The 17,549-nt window shown below is 44.9% G+C and overlaps 2 protein-coding genes across 2 annotated transcripts; both read right to left on the bottom strand.

Moving 5' to 3' along the window:
- Positions 1–9,361: 9,361 nt before the first annotated feature.
- LOC123103810 (low molecular mass early light-inducible protein HV90, chloroplastic) lies at positions 9,362–10,458 on the bottom strand. The gene is made up of 2 exons (XM_044525491.1): positions 10,163–10,458; positions 9,362–9,836 (listed from the first exon to the last, which is right to left on the bottom strand). Exons 1-2 carry the CDS (start codon positions 10,325–10,327, stop codon positions 9,483–9,485), a joined length of 519 nt encoding a protein of 172 aa, XP_044381426.1. The 5' UTR covers positions 10,328–10,458; the 3' UTR covers positions 9,362–9,482.
- Positions 10,459–13,129: 2,671 nt separating this feature from the next.
- LOC123103812 (low molecular mass early light-inducible protein HV90, chloroplastic) lies at positions 13,130–13,987 on the bottom strand. The gene is made up of 2 exons (XM_044525492.1): positions 13,712–13,987; positions 13,130–13,624 (listed from the first exon to the last, which is right to left on the bottom strand). Exons 1-2 carry the CDS (start codon positions 13,874–13,876, stop codon positions 13,271–13,273), a joined length of 519 nt encoding a protein of 172 aa, XP_044381427.1. The 5' UTR covers positions 13,877–13,987; the 3' UTR covers positions 13,130–13,270.
- Between the last annotated feature and the right edge of the window lie 3,562 nt (positions 13,988–17,549).

Raw genomic sequence — 17,549 nt, 5'->3', positions numbered from 1 at the left:
ACATGTATAAGTTATGAAGAAAGCAATAGCAACATACTAAACGATCGGGTGCTAAGCTAATGGAATGGGTCATGTCAATCAGATCATTCTACTAATGATGTGACCTCATTAATCAAATAACAACTCATTGTTCATGGTTAGGAAACATAACCATCTTTGATTAACGAGCTAGTCAAGTAGAGGCATACTAGTGACACTTTGTTTGTCTATGTATTCACACATGTATTATGTTTCCGGTAAATACAATTCTAGCATGAATAATAAACATTTATCATGATTATAAGGAAATAAATAATAACTTTATTATTGCCTCTAGGGCATATTTCCTTCAGTCTCCCACTTTCACTAGAGTCAATAATCTAGTTCACATCGTCATGTGATTTAACACCAATATTCATATCTGTATATGATTAACACCCATAGTTCACATCATCATGTGACCAACACCCAAAGGGTTTACTAGAGTCAATAATCTAGTTCACATCGCTATGTGATTAATATCCAAAGAGTATTAAGGTGTGATCATGTTTTGCTCGTGAGAGAAGCTTAGTCAACGGGTCTGTCACATTCAGAGCCGTATGTATTTTGCAAATATTCTATGTCTACAATGCTCTGTACGGAGCTACTCTAGCTAATCGCTCCCACTTTCAATATGTATCCAGATTGAGACTTAGAGTTATCTGGATCAGTGTAAAAGTTTGCACTGATGTAACTTTTACAACAAACTCTTTTATCACCTCCATAATCGAGAAACATCTCCTTAGTCCTTACTAAGGATATTCTTGACCAATGTCCAGTGATCTACTCCTAGATCACTATTGTACTCCCTTGCCAAATACAGAGCAAGGTATACAATAGGTCTGGTACAAAGCATAGCATACTTTATAGAACCTATGACTGAGGCATAGGGAATGACTTTTCATTCTCTTTCTATTTTCTGCTGTGGTCGGGATTTGAGTCTTACTCAATTTCATACCTTTGCAACACAGCCAAGAACTCTTTCTTTAACTGTTCCATTTTGAACTATTTCAAAATCTTGCCAAGGTATGTACTCATTGAAAATCTTATCAAGCGTCTTGATCTATCTCAATAGATCTTGATGCTCAATATATAAGTAGCTTTTTACTGAGGTCTTTTCTTTTTAAAGAACTCCTTTAAAACACTCCTTTATGCTTTGCAGAAAAATTCTACATCATTTCTGATCAACAATATGTCACTCACATATACTAATCAGAAAGGTTGTAGTGCTCCCACTCACTTTATTGTAAATACAGGCTTCATCGTAAGTCCATATAAAACTATATGCTTTGATCAACTTATCAAAGCGTATATTCCAATTCCGAGATGCTTGCACCAGTCCATAGATGGATCGCTGGAGCTTGCACATTTTGTTAGCACCTTTAGGATTGACAAAACCTTCTGGTTGCATCATATACAACTCTTCTTTAATAAATCCATTAAGGAATGCAGTTTTGACATCCATTTGCCAGATTTCATAAAATGTGGCAATTGCTAACATGATTCAGATAGACTTAAGCATCGATACGAGTGAGAAAACCTCATCGTATTCAACACCTTGAACTTGTTAAAAAACTTTTGCAACAAGTCGAGCTTGGTAGATAGTAACACTACTATCAGTGTCCGTCTTCCTCTTGAAGATCCATTTATTTAACATGGCTTTGCTGATCATCGAGCAAGTCAATCAAAGTCCATACTTTATTGTCATACATGGATCATATCTCAGATTTTATGGCCTCAAGCCATCTCGCGGAATCTGGGCTCATCATCGCTTCCTCATAGTTCGTAGGTTCATCATGGTCTAGTAACATGACTTCCAGAACATGATTACTACACCACTCTGGTGCAGATCTTACTCTGGAAGACCTACGAGGTTCTGTAGTAACTTGATCTGAAGTTTTATGATCAATATCATTAGCTTCCTCACTAATTGGTGTATTTGTCACAGGAACTGATTTCTGTGATGAACTACTTTCCAATAAGGGAGCAGGTACAGTTACCTCATCAAGTTCTACTTTCCTCCCACTCACTTCTTTCGAGAGAAACTCCTTCTCCAGAAAGGATCCATTTTTAGCAACGAATATCTTGCCTCCGGATCTGTGATAGAAGGTGTACCCAACAATTTCCTTTGGGTATTCTATGAAGACGCACTTCTCCGATTTGGGTTCGAGCTTATCAGGATGAAACTTTTCCACATAAGCATCGCAGCCCCAAACTTTAAGAAACGACAACTTGGGTTTCTTGCTAAACCACAGTTCATATAGTGTCGTCTCAACGGATTTAGATGGTGCCCTTTTAACGTGAATGCAGCTGTCTCTAATGCATAACCCCAAAACGACAATAGTAAATCAATAAGAGACATCATAGATCGCACCATATCCAATAAAGCGCGGTTACGACGTTTGGACACACCATAACATTGTGGTGTTCCAGGTGGCGTGAGCTATGAAACTATTCCACATTGTTTTAATTGAAGACCAAACTCGTAACTCAAATATTCGTCTCTGTGATCAGATCGCAGAAACTTTATTTTTCTTGTTACGATGATTTTTCCACTTCACTCTGAAATTCTTTGAACCTTTCAATTATTTCAGACTTATGTTTCATCAAGTAGATATCCCCATATCTGCTCAAATCATCTTGTGAAGGTCAGAAAATAATGATACCTGTTGTAAGCCTTTCATCGGACCACATACATCGGTATGTATGATTTCCAACAAATCTGTTGCTTGCTTCATTGTTCCGGAGAACGGCGTTTTAGTCATCTTGCCCATAAGGCATGGTTCGCAAGCATCAAGTGATTCATAATCAAGTGATTCCAAAATCCCATCAGCATGGAGTTTCTTCATGCGCTTTACACCAATATGACCTAAACGGCAGTGCCATAAATAAGTTGCACTATCATTATTAACTTTACATCTTTTGGTTTCAATATTATGAATATGTGTATCACTAAGATCGAGATCCAATGAACTATTTTCATTGGGTGTGTAACCATATAAAGTTTTATTCATGTAAACAGAACAACAATTTATTCTTTTACTTAAATGAATAACCGTATTACAATAAACATGATCAAATCATATTCATGCTCAACGCAAACACCAAATAACACTTATTTAGTTTCAACACTAATCCCGAAATTATAGGGAGTGTGCGATGATAATCATATCAATCTTGGAACCACTTCCAACACACATCGTCACTTCACCCTTAACTAGTCTCTGTTTATTCTGCAACTCCCGTTTCGAGTTACTAATCTTAGCAACTGAACTAGTATCAAATACTTAGGGTTTGCTATAAACACTAGTAAAGTACACATCAATAACATGTATATCAAATATACTTATGTTCACTTTGACATCCTTCTTATTCGCCAATCACTTGGGGTGATTCCGTTTCCGGTGACCAGTCCCTTTGCAGTAGAAGCACTTAGTCTCAGGCTTAGGACCAGACTTGGGCTTCTTCACTTGAGCAGCAACTTGCTTGCCGTTCTTCTTGAAGTTCCCCTTCTTCCCTTTGCCCTTTTCTTGAAACTAGTGGTCTTATCAACCATCAACACTTGATGTTTTTCTTGATTTCTACCTTCATTGATTTTATCATCACGAAGAGCTTGGGAGTTGTTTCCGTTATCCCTTGCATATTATAGTTCATCACAAAGTTCTACTAACTTGGTGATGGTGACTAGAGAATTCTGTCAATCACTATCTTATCTGGAAGATTAACTCCCACTTGATTCAAGCGATTGTAGTACCCAGACAATCTGAGCACATGCTCACTAGTTGAGCGATTCTCCTCCATCTTTTAGCTATAGAACTTGTTGGAGACTTCATATCTCACAACTCGGGTATTTGCTTGAAATATTAACTTCAACTCCTGGAACATCTCATATGGTCCATGACGTTCAAAACGTCTTTGAAGTCCCGATTCTAAGCCGTTAAGCATGGTGCACTTAAACTATCAAGTAGTCATCATATTGAGCTAGCTAAACGTTCATAACGTTTGCATCTGCTCCTGCAATAGGTCTGTCACCTAGCGGTGCATCAAGGACATAATTCTTCTGTGCAGCAATGAGGATAATCCTCAGATCACGGATCCAATCCGCATCATTGCTACTAACATCTTTCAACACAATTTTCTCTAGGAACATATCAAAATAAACACAGGGAAGCAACAACGCGAGCTATTGATCCATAATTTGCAAAATACTACCAGGACTAAGTTCATGATAAATTTAAGTTCAATTAATCATATTACTTAAGAACTCCCACTTAGACAGACATCCCTCTAATCCTCTAAGTGATCACGTGATCCAAATCAACTAAACCATGTCCGATCATCACGTGAGATGGAGTAGTTTCAATGGTGAACATCACTATGTTGATCATATCTACTATATGATTCACGCTCGACCTTTCGGTCTCCGTGTTCCGAGGCCATATCTGTATATGCTAGGCTCGTCAAGTATAACCTGAGTATTCCGCGTGTGCAACTGTTTTGCGCCCGTTGTATTTGAACGTAGAGCCTATCACACCCGATCATCACGTGGTGTCTCAGCACGAAGAACTTTCGCAACGGTGCATACTCAGGGAGAACACTTCTTGATAATTTAGTGAGAGATCATCTTATAATGCTACCGTCAATCAAAGCAAGATAAGATGCATAAAAAAATAAACATCACATGCAATCAATATAAGTGATATGATATGGCCATCATCATCTTGTGCTTGTGATCTCCATCTCCGAAGCACCATCATGATCACCATCGTCACCGGCGCGACACCTTGATCTCCATCGTAGCATCGTTGTCGTCTCGCCAATCTTATGCTTCCACGACTATCACTACCGTTTAGTAACAAAGTAAAGCATTACATCGCGATTGCATTGCATACAATAAAGCGACAACCATATGGCTCCTGCCAGTTGCCGATAACTTGGTTACAAAACATGATCATCTCATACAATAAAATTCAGCATCATGCCTTGACCATATCACATCACAGCATGCCCTGCAAAAACAAGTTAGACGTCCTCTACTTTGTTGTTGCATGTTTTACGTGGCTGCTACGGGCTTAAGTAAGAACCAATCTCACCTACGCATCAAAACCATAATGATAGTTTGTCAAATAGACTCCGTTTTAACCTTCGCAAGGACCGGGTGTAGCCATACTTGGTTCAACTAAAGTTGGAGAGGCAGTCGCCCGCAAGCCATCTCTGTGCAAAGCACGTCGAGGGAACCGGTCTCGCGTAAGCGTACGCGTAAGGTTGGTCCGGGTCGTCTCGTCCAACAATACCGCCGAACCAAAGTATGACATGCTGGTAGGCAGTATGACTTGTATCGTCCATAACTCACTTGTGTTCTACTCGTGCATATAACATCAACATAAATAACCTAGGCTCGGATGCCACTATTGGGGAACGTAGTAATTTCAAAAATTTCCTACGCACACGCAAGATCATGGTGATGTATAGCAACGAGGGAAGAGTATTGTCTACGTACCCAACGCAGACCGACTGCAGAAGCGATGACACGACGTAGAGGAAGTAGTCGTACGTCTTCTCGATCCAACCGATCAAGCACCGAAACTACGGCACCTCCGAGTTCGAGCACACGTTCAGCTCGATGACGATCCCCGGACTCCGATCCAGCAAAGTGTCGGGGAAGAGTTCCGTCAGCACGACGGCGTGGTGACGATCTTGATGAACTACAGCAGCAGGGCTTCGCCTAAACTCCGCTACAGTATTATCGAGGAATATGGTGGCTGGGGCGCCGCACACGGCTAAGGAATAGATCACGTGGATCAACTTGTTGTACCTTTGGTGCTAGCCCTGCCCCTCTATTTATATGTTGAGCCCCGGGGTCGAAACTTGGAGCAAAAGCCTCCTCAAAGTCGGTTTTGCCCGAAAGGCAAGAGTCCCACTCGGACTCCAGGACCAAACGCCACAATCCTTGGCGTCTGGCCCAGACGCCATGGGCCTCGGCGTTTGGCCCCCTGGCCTCCGCAAAACTCCTTTTGCACCGACCTAAAGCCTCATGGGCTTGACCCCTTGGCCTAACCATATCATCCAATATATGAATCTTTACGTCTCGACCATTTCGAGACTCCTCATCATGTCCCCGATCTCATCCGGGACTCCGAACTCCTTTGGTACATCAAAACATGTAAACTCATAATATAACTGTCATCGTAACCTTAAGCGTGCGGACCCTACGGGTTCGAGAACAATGTAGACATGACCGAGACACGTCTCCGGTCAATAACCAATAGCGGGACCTGGATGCCCATATTGGCTCCTACATATTCTATGAAGATCTTTATCGGTCAGACCGCATAACAACATACGTTGTTCCCTTTGTCATCGGTATGTTACTTGCCCGAGATTCGATCGTCGGTATCCAATACCTAGTTCAATCTCGTTACCGGCAAGTCTCTTTACTCGTTCCGTAATACATCATCTCACAACTAACATATTAGTTGTAATGCTTGCAAGGCTTATGTGATGTGTATTACCGAGAGGGCCCAGAGATACCTCTCCGACAATCGGAGTGACAAATCCTAATCTCGAAATACGCCAACCCAACATCGACCATTGGAGACACCTGTAGTACTCCTTTATAATCACCCAGTTATGTTGTGACGTTTGGTAGTACCCAAAGTGTTCCTCCGGTAAACGGGAGTTGCATAATCTCATAGTCATAGGAACATGTATAAGTTATGAAGAAAGCAATAGCAACATACTAAACGATCGGGTGCTAAGCTAATGGAATGGGTCATGTCAATCAGATCATTCTACTAATGATGTGACCTCGTTAATCAAATAACAACTCATTGTTCATGGTTAGGAAACATAACCATCTTTGATTAACGAGCTAGTCAAGTAGAGGCATACTAGTGACACTTTGTTTGTCTATGTATTCACACATGTATTATGTTTCCGGTAAATACAATTCTAGCATGAATAATAAACATTTATCATGATTATAAGGAAATAAATAATAACTTTATTATTGCCTCTAGGGCATATTTCCTTCAGTAACAACGTATGTTGTTATGCGGTTTGACCGATAAAGATCTTCATAGAATATGTAGGAGCCAATATGAGCATCCAGGTTCCGCTATTAGTTATTGACCGGAGATGTGTCTCGGTACTGTCTACATGGTTCTCGAACCCGTAGGGTCCTCACGCTTAACGTTTGATGATGATTTGTATTATGAGTTATGTGATTTGATGTACCGAAGGTTGTTTGGAGTCCCGAATGAGATCACGGACATGACGAGAAGTCTCGAAATGGTTGAGACGTAAAGATCGATATATTGGAAGGCTATATTCGGACATCGGAAAGATTCCGAGTGATTCAGGTATTTTTCGGAGTATCGGAGAGTTACGGGAATTCACCGGGAAAGTAGTGGGCGTTAATGGGCCATACCGGAAAGGAGAGAAGGGCCTCAAGGGGTGGCCGCGCGCCCCCCATGGCAAGTCCGAATTGCACTAGGGAGGCCCCCCCCCCTCTCTTTCCTTCTCCCTCTCCTACTCCTTCCCTCTCTCCTCTCTTGGAAAAGGAAGGGGACTCCAACTAGGATTGGGAACCCTAGTTGGACTCCCCCTATAGGCGCACCCCTCCTAGGCCGGTCTCCTCTTCCTACCCCCTTTATATACGTGGGCAGGGGGCACCCATAGACACACAAGTTGATTTCTTAGCAGTCTGCGGTGCCCCTCTCCACAGATTTCCATCTCGGTCATGTTGTCGTAGTGCTTAGGCGAAGCCCTGCGTCGGTAACTTCATCATCACCGTCAACACGCTGTTGTGCTGACGAAACTCTCCCTCAGCCTCAGTTGGATCTAGAGTCCGAGGAACGTCACTGAGCTGAATGTGTGCAGATCGCGGAAGTGCCATGCGTTCGGTGCTTGATCGGTTGGATCGCGAAGACGTTCAACTACATCAACCGCGTTACTAAACGCTTCCGCTTTCGGTCTACGAGGGTACGTGAACACACTCTCCCCGCTCGTTGATATGCTTTTCCTAAATAGATCTTGCGTGATCATAGGAAATTTTTTGAAATACTACGTTCCCCAACAAGACGACCATGTGCTCTGGTCGACGGCAACCTCGACGGATTCTGGGCGCTACGTGATGCATGCTATGACGATTTAGCGAAGCAGCAGTGTGCCCACGAGTGTGCCGAGTTGGTCGATGCCACCCCCCGTAGCATCGAATGCGTAGAGTGTGAGGCCCATGCAGTTGCGGAAGCAGCTGTTTGGCCTGATCGCATCCTCACTCCCACCATTTTGTCACCGTAGTCGGGAGGATTGGATGATTTGCCCCACTTTACAAGGGGTTGGATGATTTGCCTCAGGGTTGTTTTGATGACCAGTAGCTCCGGCCCCACCTGGCAGCCTCTCAACGGGCAAATTATCAAATGGAGAAGTAAAGTGGGGTAAAAGATTCAATTTCTCCCGTGGTCGAGGCTACCGCAGGGACACGAAGCCGGCATGGCGCAGCCAATGGAAGTGGTGGACTTGGATGTTGGCCACATGGAAGCCGCAGACGCGTTCTTAGTTAGTGATGAAGCAAAAGACGATGCCTAGCTAGCTATATAATTCTGAGATTTTATCTTATAAATTAAGTAATTCCATTGTTGAAATACTATGTTTAGCAACATTAAAAAGGAAGTACTATTTTTGAATTAACCATGTGAACAACTTCACACACAATTATTATTGAAGAATTGCCTGTGATTGTACAAATCACAACACACGGTGACGACAGATAAACGTGTCCCCGTATTGCACATGATGTTCCGAGATGAAATGTGTGCGAGGCGTCCCATCATCACACTTGATTAGATATGCAGAACTGTGTGCTCGATGTCGCCCATGATTTGCTTTGACAACCGTATGGGATGATGCCAGTCGTCGCACACGCTTCGTGCAAGCAAAACATGTGTAACACAACGCACACGGTTTCATTATGCAAATTATGTGTGATGGGTCAAACATCGCACACTATCCTTTTCTTTGAAGCCCCAAGCTGCTTGTTCATCCCCTCAATTTCATCCCTATGTGTAACCTCGAGCCAGAAGCGTGCATTTGGAGTAGTTGATTTTTTTTAATGTAATCTTATGTTGCTCAGTATAGGTGCAAGTACAAGTTAGAGATGTGCAACTTTGCTTTAATCTGTACTCCCTCTTATAAACTAGTAATATAAGATGTTTTAGAACGCTTAGGAAGTATTTTCCATGTCCGAATTGTAAAACTACATGTCTTAACATGTTATTTGTGATAAAATTTCAAATGTAATAAACGTGGTAGAAAGAGGAATTCATCTCAAACATACATGGAGTGAGAAAAAAGAAAGATGAATCTTCTTTAATTAGCAAGTACTATATATACTTACAAAGAATACATGCCCTACTAGGTAAGTCCAGGTTGTGTTATCCGGTGGACAACAATGCTAGTTTATTCTACACGTTGATGAAGGGCGCGCCGGTGATGATCTCGGTGGCCGCCAGAGCGACGAGGCCAAGCATGGCGAAGCGTCCGTTCCAGAGCTCCGCGTTGGCGTTCATGATGGCGCCGGCTCTGCTCTCGGCGCTCTCACCCTGGAGCAACGGAACCAACGACGCCATGGACAGCACCGCCACGGTGTAGGCGAACCACGCCTGCCCAGTGCCACTGCCAAGCTGCGAGAGGAGCCCATCGCCTCGGCCTGCCTCCACCGCGAGCGACGTCATGAAGCCCACCATGGCTAGCCGCCCGTTGATGCGCTCTGGCGCAGGGCCGCTGAAGGCCATCGCGTCCCAGATCGAGGTGCTCGCCTGTGTCAAGAACAAATATCAGAAACGTGCCACTGGACTGAGATTAGCTACGACGCCATGCTGCCTACTCCCTCCGTTTCTAAATATAGGTCTTTCTAAAGATTCCAACAAGTAATTACATACAAAGCAAAATGAGTAAATTACGCTCTAAAATATGTCTATATACATCTGTATGTTGTACTTCCTTCGTAAACTAATATAAGAGCGTTTAGATCACTACTTTAGTATTCTAAACGCTCTTATATTAGTTTACAGAGGGAGTAGTTTATTTGAAATGTCTTAAAAAATTTATATTTAGAAACGAAGGGAGTATATGGCATGCATACCTTGGGTTTGTTTGGCGGTGGTGCACTCGGGCCCTCGGTTTGTGCCCTGACGACGAGGGCACGTCGGTCCTGCGCTGGCAGAGACCGGGCGCCTAAGCCACCAGCCGAGCCTCGCGGCAGGACGGCGGCACCGACGAAGGAACTCATGGTCATCATGGTTGCCATTAGACAGCCGTGTAAGGTGCACGAAGGAGATGCTGCAACAAGCGATGAACCGGCTAGATGATTGCTAGTTGCTGTTTGTTGTGTCGCTGAGTGTGTGTTGGTGTATTGTTCGGAGCGAGTGGGCGCAATTTATAGGCCGTGCTCCACGAGAGCCAACCCGTGACGAGCTGGGCGTGGTGGCCGCGACGGTGCCCACGTCGCGAGCGGCTCTCGGCCGTGAAATTACCCTCTACGTGGAGAGCACGCGGACGTGGAGGCCACCGTGCATTGGCCGGAGGGCTTCCTGTCAAACACGGGCCAGTAGCTTCTGTCATTATTTTCCCCCTGTATAAACTTTCTCACGTCAATCCTTTTTTTTTCGGGGCGGGGACTTACCCACGTGAACTAATCAAAAAACACTTTGAAGACACGGTGAAACATGATTATGTTACTATTGAGATTCAGACAAATTGACAATTCAAAAGAAATGAATCCAACGTTACTTTACTACCGAAATAGAAATCCTTTCCTCGCAAAAAAATAAATTAGAAATCCTTTTATTTTCATCTATCAAAGTGCATACAAGTCGTTGAAGTACCTGGAAGGTTTGATTAAAATTGTCAAGGAACCATTTATTTCTACAGTATCTGATTAGGCAATAGTAAATAGTAAGGTGAACAAAAATCAGATATACTAGGTAAAGGCCCAAAATTTTCTCGAATAGGAATTCTAGGATTAGATTCTTTTATCACATTTGGATGTTTTTGATTTTTGAATAAACCAATTCGAGCGCAGTTTGATGCCAAAAAAATCATCAAAGATTGGTATTCTTTATTTTGATTCAGTAAGGTGCTAATAGCTTCTTCATGTTGGCTAAGTGATTCACTCTCCGCCTTGGAATAAAGGGACTGATATTGGCAGAATTCTTAGAGTTAACTTGCTATTAGCATGAGAAGTAAAATTGACAAGTCAAACTTGGGAGTGAGGCGTTTTGGCTCCCAGGAGCATCTGCACCTGCGCTGAATAAAAAAAATCAAAAAATACTAGAAAAATTCATGATGTGCATGATGTCCGGTCCAATTTTTCGGAGTAGCTCTCGACAAAAAAGACAAATTTAGGGTCTGCTAAATAGTGTACTGTTTGTATACTGTTCTGACCCAATTTATCTTTTTTGCTGAGAGCTACTCAAATGTCGAAATGCTCTGAAATTTGGAGCGCACCTCACGCACCAAATTATCTACCATGCACAAAAAAATTGGATTTTTTTGAATTTTTTTATGAATTATTTCTTAACCGGGTGCAAATGAGTCCGGGCTCAGAATTGGATATTCGCAAACTTGGGGCTTATGTTCTTCTTGCAAAAGATCATGCGGGAAAAGTGTTGCTAAATTTCTTCCTTCATCCATATCATATGCGGTTGTAGGGAAAACAGAAACAAAATAATTTTCCTTGCTCCTGATTTTTTTTCCTGTTGAATGTTGACCGATTTTTTTTCTCTTCTTTCGATTCCTTTGAATCTATTTTTTTGTCTTTCTAGAGGTATCAAACAACCACCTAATATTTTATCTATCTCCTCAAGAATATGAATATTTCCATAAAATACTATGAGTTTCGTATGGCTTTCTTTTCTCTTCACTCGGACCAGTCTACCTAGTAGACTTCTCGTATTTTTGTTCTAGGTTGTGTATCCACTCCAATTATACTATTGTCAATTGTCAAGAAACTTTGGGAATGAAGATCTTGCCCAGATATACAGTTCCTGAAGAACGAATAGAAAAAGGTCAAATTGTTTTTGCACCTTAGACTAAATTCTTTTGTTCCTCGGTGCTCAATCAAACATTGTTTTTATGATGGAATCTTTGGATGGGCTATCGTATTCGTCCTCCAAGTTTTCCTCTAAAGTCCCATATTTGTCCTTCTACCTTTCCTCGGGGTTGGCATACTTTTCTTCTTCCTTTAGAGTTTCATATTCGTCCTCTTGGGTCATATATTTGCTCTATGGGCTCTCATATAACTCGTCTGAATCTTCCTATAAAGTCCTATACTCGTTCTCTGGGATCCCATATTTGTCTTCTAGAGTTTCATATTCACACTCGTCCTTTAGGATTCCACGCATTTATATTCTTCTTGGGTTTCATATTCGTCATGTTGGGTCTTGTATATTCATCATTTACCGTCTCCTAATCCTCCTCTGAGTCTTCCTCTCTACTCATATATTCATCCTCCAGGGTCCTATTTTCTAAATTTAAAATTTCTGAATCCATTTTGTATTTACAATAACATTATGCAATAAGAAAAAAAATAGTATTTCTACGCAAAACACCAACAAAAGGGGATTTCAATATAAATCCAGGATACAAGTTTTCTCTATTGTTCATGATGATATTGTACTGGAATGACGAAACGATTTCTTTGCTTTCGGCAACAAACCCGAATTATCCTGAAAATTAGAAGGATATATAAAATTCAAATGGTCGTATTAATTGCTAAATCATAGTGTGCATGAAATGTACTAGTTAATTGTAAGATCAAGTTTGTGCAAGTGGTACAATAGCAAAGTGAAGTTTAAGACTCACCTCTGAATTTTAGGACGCGGGATGAGCCAAGCATCCTACAAGTGACTATCGAGCATTTTTATCGAATCCAACCGTATAATATCATTTCTGATATCGACAAGGTACCTTTGTACGCCTATTACATCCCAACCCAGCTCTCATTTTTAAGAAGATTTTGGATGACAAACAATTCAGCTCCTGGTAACATATGAACGAGCAATTTTAACATCTTAGGTGGTAAGCGTAAAAAGAGGAGGTAAGAGGGACGTTAAAACTACTCATGATCGAGTATCTTTAATTAGTAGTACTACAAAGAATACGAGGATGATCAGTTCTCATCATTTACATGTCCTACTAGCTAAGTACAGGTTGTGCTATCTGGTCGACAACAAAGTTGTTTACGTTTAGTCTACACGTTGATGAAGGGCGCGCCCGTGATGATCTCGGTGGCCGCAAGAGCGACGAGGCCGAGCATGGCGAAGCGGCCGTTCCAGAGCTCCGCGTTGGCGTTCATGATGGCGCCGGCTCTGCTCTCAGCACTCTCGCCCTGGAGCAACGGCACCAAGGACGCCATGGACAGCACCGCCACAGTGTAGGCGAACCACGCCTGCCCGGTGCCGCTGCCGAGTTGCGAGAGGAGCCCGTCGCCGCGGCCTGCCTCCACCGCGAGCGCCGTCACGAAGCCCACCATGGCAAGCCGTCCGTTGATGCGCTCCGGCGCAGGGCCGCTGAACGCCATCACGTCCCAGATCGAGGTGCTCGCCTGTGCCAGGAACAAATATCAGAAACTTTGCCACTGGACTGAGTTTAGCTACGGCGCCGTGCTGCCGATATGGCATGGCATGCATACCTTGCGTTTGTTTGGCGGTGGTGCGCTCGGGCCCTCGGTTTGTGCCCTGACGACAAGGGCGCGTCGGCCCAGCGCTGGCAGAGAGCGGGCGCCGGAGCGGCCAGCTGAGCCACGAGGCAGGACGGCGGCACCGGCGAAGGAGCTCGTGGCCATCATAGTCGCCATTAGGCAGCCGCGGAAGGTGCACGAAGGACGCAAGAAGATGCTGCGACAAGCGATGAACCGGCTAGATGATTGCTAGCTGCTGTTTGATTTCTCGCCGAGTGTTTGTTGCTGTATTGTTCGGAGTAAGTGGCCACAATTTATAGGCCGTCCTACGGGTAAGCCAACCCGTGACGAGCTGGGCGCGGTGGCCGCGACGGTGCCCACGTCGTGAGCGGCTCTCGGCCGTGAATTTACCCTCTACGTGGAGCGACGCAGTGAGCACGCGGACGTGGAGACGGAGGGCTTCTTTCATTACCCGCCAAAATATCGAGGACTCCAGCACGGGCCAGAAGCTTGTGTCGACGCTCAGTGCTTCGGGCTTTGTCTCATTATTACTCCATTATTACTCTCACATGCAAACTAATCTTTTTTGTAAAGTTTCTCACGTAAACTAACAAAAAAGCATTTTCGAGACACAGGCGGAACATGATTATGTTACTATCGAAAATTCGAAATTTGGACAAAGTCGCAATTATATATTTAAAAGAGATGGATCCAACATTATGTTATTATCAAAATTAGAAATCCTTTTATTTTCAACATTTATTAAAGTGTATATAAGTCCTTGATGTACCTGGAAGATTTGTTTCAAATTGTCAAGGAACAATTTCTTTCTACAGGATCTGATTAGGTAATACTCCCTTCGATCCATATTAATTGCCGCTGACTTAGTACAACTTTAACCGAAGGGAGTAGTAAATGGTAAGATGAAGCAAAATAGAGGCATTCTAGGATTAGATTCTTTTTTATCACATTGGGATGTTTCCCGTTCTTGAATAAACTAATTCGAGGGCAGTTTGATGCCAACAAAATCATCAAAGAGTGGTATTCTTTATTTTGATTCAACAAAGTGCTAAGAGCTTCTTCATATTGGCTAAGTGATTCACTCTTCGCCTTGGATAAAGGAATTGATATTGGCGGAATTCTTGGAATTAACTTGCTATTAGCATCAAAAATAAAATTGACAAGTCAAAGCTGGGTTTTTTTCTTGCAAGAGATCATGCAGGAAAAGTATTGCTATATTTTTTTTCCTTTGGCAATTTCATATGTGACAGTAGGGCAAACAAAAATGAAGTACTTTTCTTTGTGTCGTGATTCTAAGCCTGACAGTAGAGTGGGGGTAGGTATGGAGAGGCAAGGTCCTAGCTATGGAGAGGTTGTAAGCACAAAGGATGTACGAGTTCAGGCCCTTCTCGGAAGAAGTAACAGCCCTACGTCTCGGAGCCCGGAGGCGGTCGAGTGGATTATGAGTATATGAGCTACAAAGTGCCGAACCCTTCTGCCTGTGGAGGGGGGTGGCTTATATAGAGTGCGCCAGGACCCCAGCCAGCCCACGTAGGAGAGGGTTTAAGGTGAGTTAAGTCTGGGGCGTTACTGGTAACGCCCCACATAAAGTGCCTTTACTATCATAAAGTCTACTTGATTACAGGCCGTTGCAGTGCAGAGTGCCTCTTGACCTCCTGGTGGTCGAGTGAGTCTTCGTGGTCGAGTCCTTCAGACCAGTCGAGTGAGTCCTCATTGGTCGACTGGAAGGCGACCTCTTCTAAGGATGTCTTGGGGTAAGTTACTTGGATCAGGTCCATGACCCTACCCTAGGTACATAACCCCATCATTAGCCCCCGAATGGATTGAGGCTTCGAGTGAAGAAGGAGTTGATGTCGTTTCCGATTAACCTTTGCGCTCTAGTTGTGCGCTGTTCTGGACCAAACAATCTCTTCGTTGACAGGGAGCAATTTGCCTTCAGTCGACTCGATCCATTCTATTTTTGCGTCGAGTGATCTTTCGGGCTTCGACGATCTCCGAGCGACGGATCGCCGGAAACATCGCGTCTGACAGACTGATTTGTTGCTCGCGGATTCCGCGGGATGCGAAATTTGGGGGCGCGCGCGAAGCGGGGCGGACCGCGGCGTTCGGATGGGACGGGGCATAGACGCCTCGATCTCCGCGCCGCCTTTTTCGCCACGTATCCAGTCTGCATAACTGCTCCCAGATATGATTAGATCGACCGGGCCCACATGTCAGCCACTCGGAAGGGACCTTATAAATGCGCCCGGCGAGGATTTCTGTGCTGCGCCCCAGCATTCTCCCTCTCCCTCTGCTTCCTTCTTCCCTGCTCAGCGTCCTCGCTCTCGCCCCCGTACCACTTCCCTTCGCGCATCTCGCCGGCGACCATGGCCAAGGAGAAGACGGCGGCGCTGGAGCGTGCAAAGAAGGCGTCGGCGTCGGAGAAAGCAAAGGGGAGATCCACCAGCCGCGGAGGGTCCTCGTCCAGATCCCGCCTGCCGAAGGGCTGGGTCCAAGGAGACTGGATCCAGTCGACCATCACGGAGAATGACCTCCTCGACATGGCCAACGAGGGCTTGATCCCCCACGGAGCTGCGAGGCTTCCGGGGAAGGAGTGGCAGCCCCAGCTAGAAGAGGGTGAGTGTGTGCTTTTGGCCACCCATGTTGATCGTGGGTTTTCCTTGCCGCCGAGTGTTTTCTTTCGTGGCTTCTTGAATTTCTTTGGAGCGCAGCTTCACCACTTTACCCCAAACTCCATTGCCTATCTTGCTGCGTTCGTGTCCATGTGTGAGGGTTTCTTGGGCTGTCGACCGCACTGGGGTTTGTTCAAACATATATTCACGTGTCGATCTCAGACCGTGAAGAAGGCGAGCCCAGGTGATGAGAGAACCCGAGTCGTCCAAATGTGTGGGGGTCTGGGGATTCAGGTGAGGAATAAGAGCACCTTCCCGCCCATGACCTTTCCCGAGTCCGTCAGAGGCTGGCAGTCGACTTGGTTCTACTGCCAGGTCCAGTCGACGCCAGGGCAGTCGAGTGGACTCCCTCCGTTCACCATGGACCGAGTGAGCAAGCCTTCCCCTCTGAAGCTGATTCCGGAGGAGAAAGCTGACGTGAAGATGTTGATGGAGCGCGTGGTGCAGTTGGTTCGGGAGGGAGTGACGGGCATGGACCTCCTGGAGGTTTTCCTCAGGCGTCGCATCCAGCCTCTCCAGTTCCGGAGCCACTGCATGTGGTTGTACTGTGGGACCGAAGACGAGACTAGAGTCCATCCAGAAGCAGTCGACGATGTCACTCTGGAAAGATGGATGGCAGCCGTCACCGGAAACAAGGACAACCCACGCGGAGCCAGAAGGATTCCTCCACTCGACCACAACAGCGACTCAAACAAAGTACACTTGCTCTGCTCTCCACTGCGCCCTTGTCGTATTCATTTCTGTTAACCCTGCCGACTGGTCGACTGATCCTTGTCTGGGCATCTGCTAGGCCCTCACCGAGCTGTACTCGATGCCCAATGGGGCACAAGCTTCGACTGAAGAGGGCGAGGCGAGCGGGGGCGAGAGCCAGGAAGAGGAGGAATGGGACTCGGATGTTGCAGAGGATGATGACGACGATGATGATGGTGACGGTGATGAAGACGACGTCGAGGACGAGGAAGAAGACGAGGAGGAGGTCGTACCATCGCGCTCAGAAAGGCGGTCGAAGCTTGTCCACGACCCTTCGACCGAACGTGGTAAGGGGGTTGCGACCGCCACTCAGTCGACCAAGCGCCCTCGGACCACCTCTCCGGTGCCGACTGAAAAGGCGCCGAAGCAGCCCAGGGCGGCCTCGTCGAAGCCGATCAAGCTCTTGC

The sequence above is a fragment of the Triticum aestivum genome, chromosome 5A (genome assembly GCF_018294505.1).
Source record: "Triticum aestivum cultivar Chinese Spring chromosome 5A, IWGSC CS RefSeq v2.1, whole genome shotgun sequence".
NCBI classification, from domain to species: domain Eukaryota; kingdom Viridiplantae; phylum Streptophyta; class Magnoliopsida; order Poales; family Poaceae; genus Triticum; species Triticum aestivum.
The sequence above is the reverse complement of the archived record's forward strand: the minus strand, read 5'-3'. Positions and strand labels throughout refer to the sequence as shown.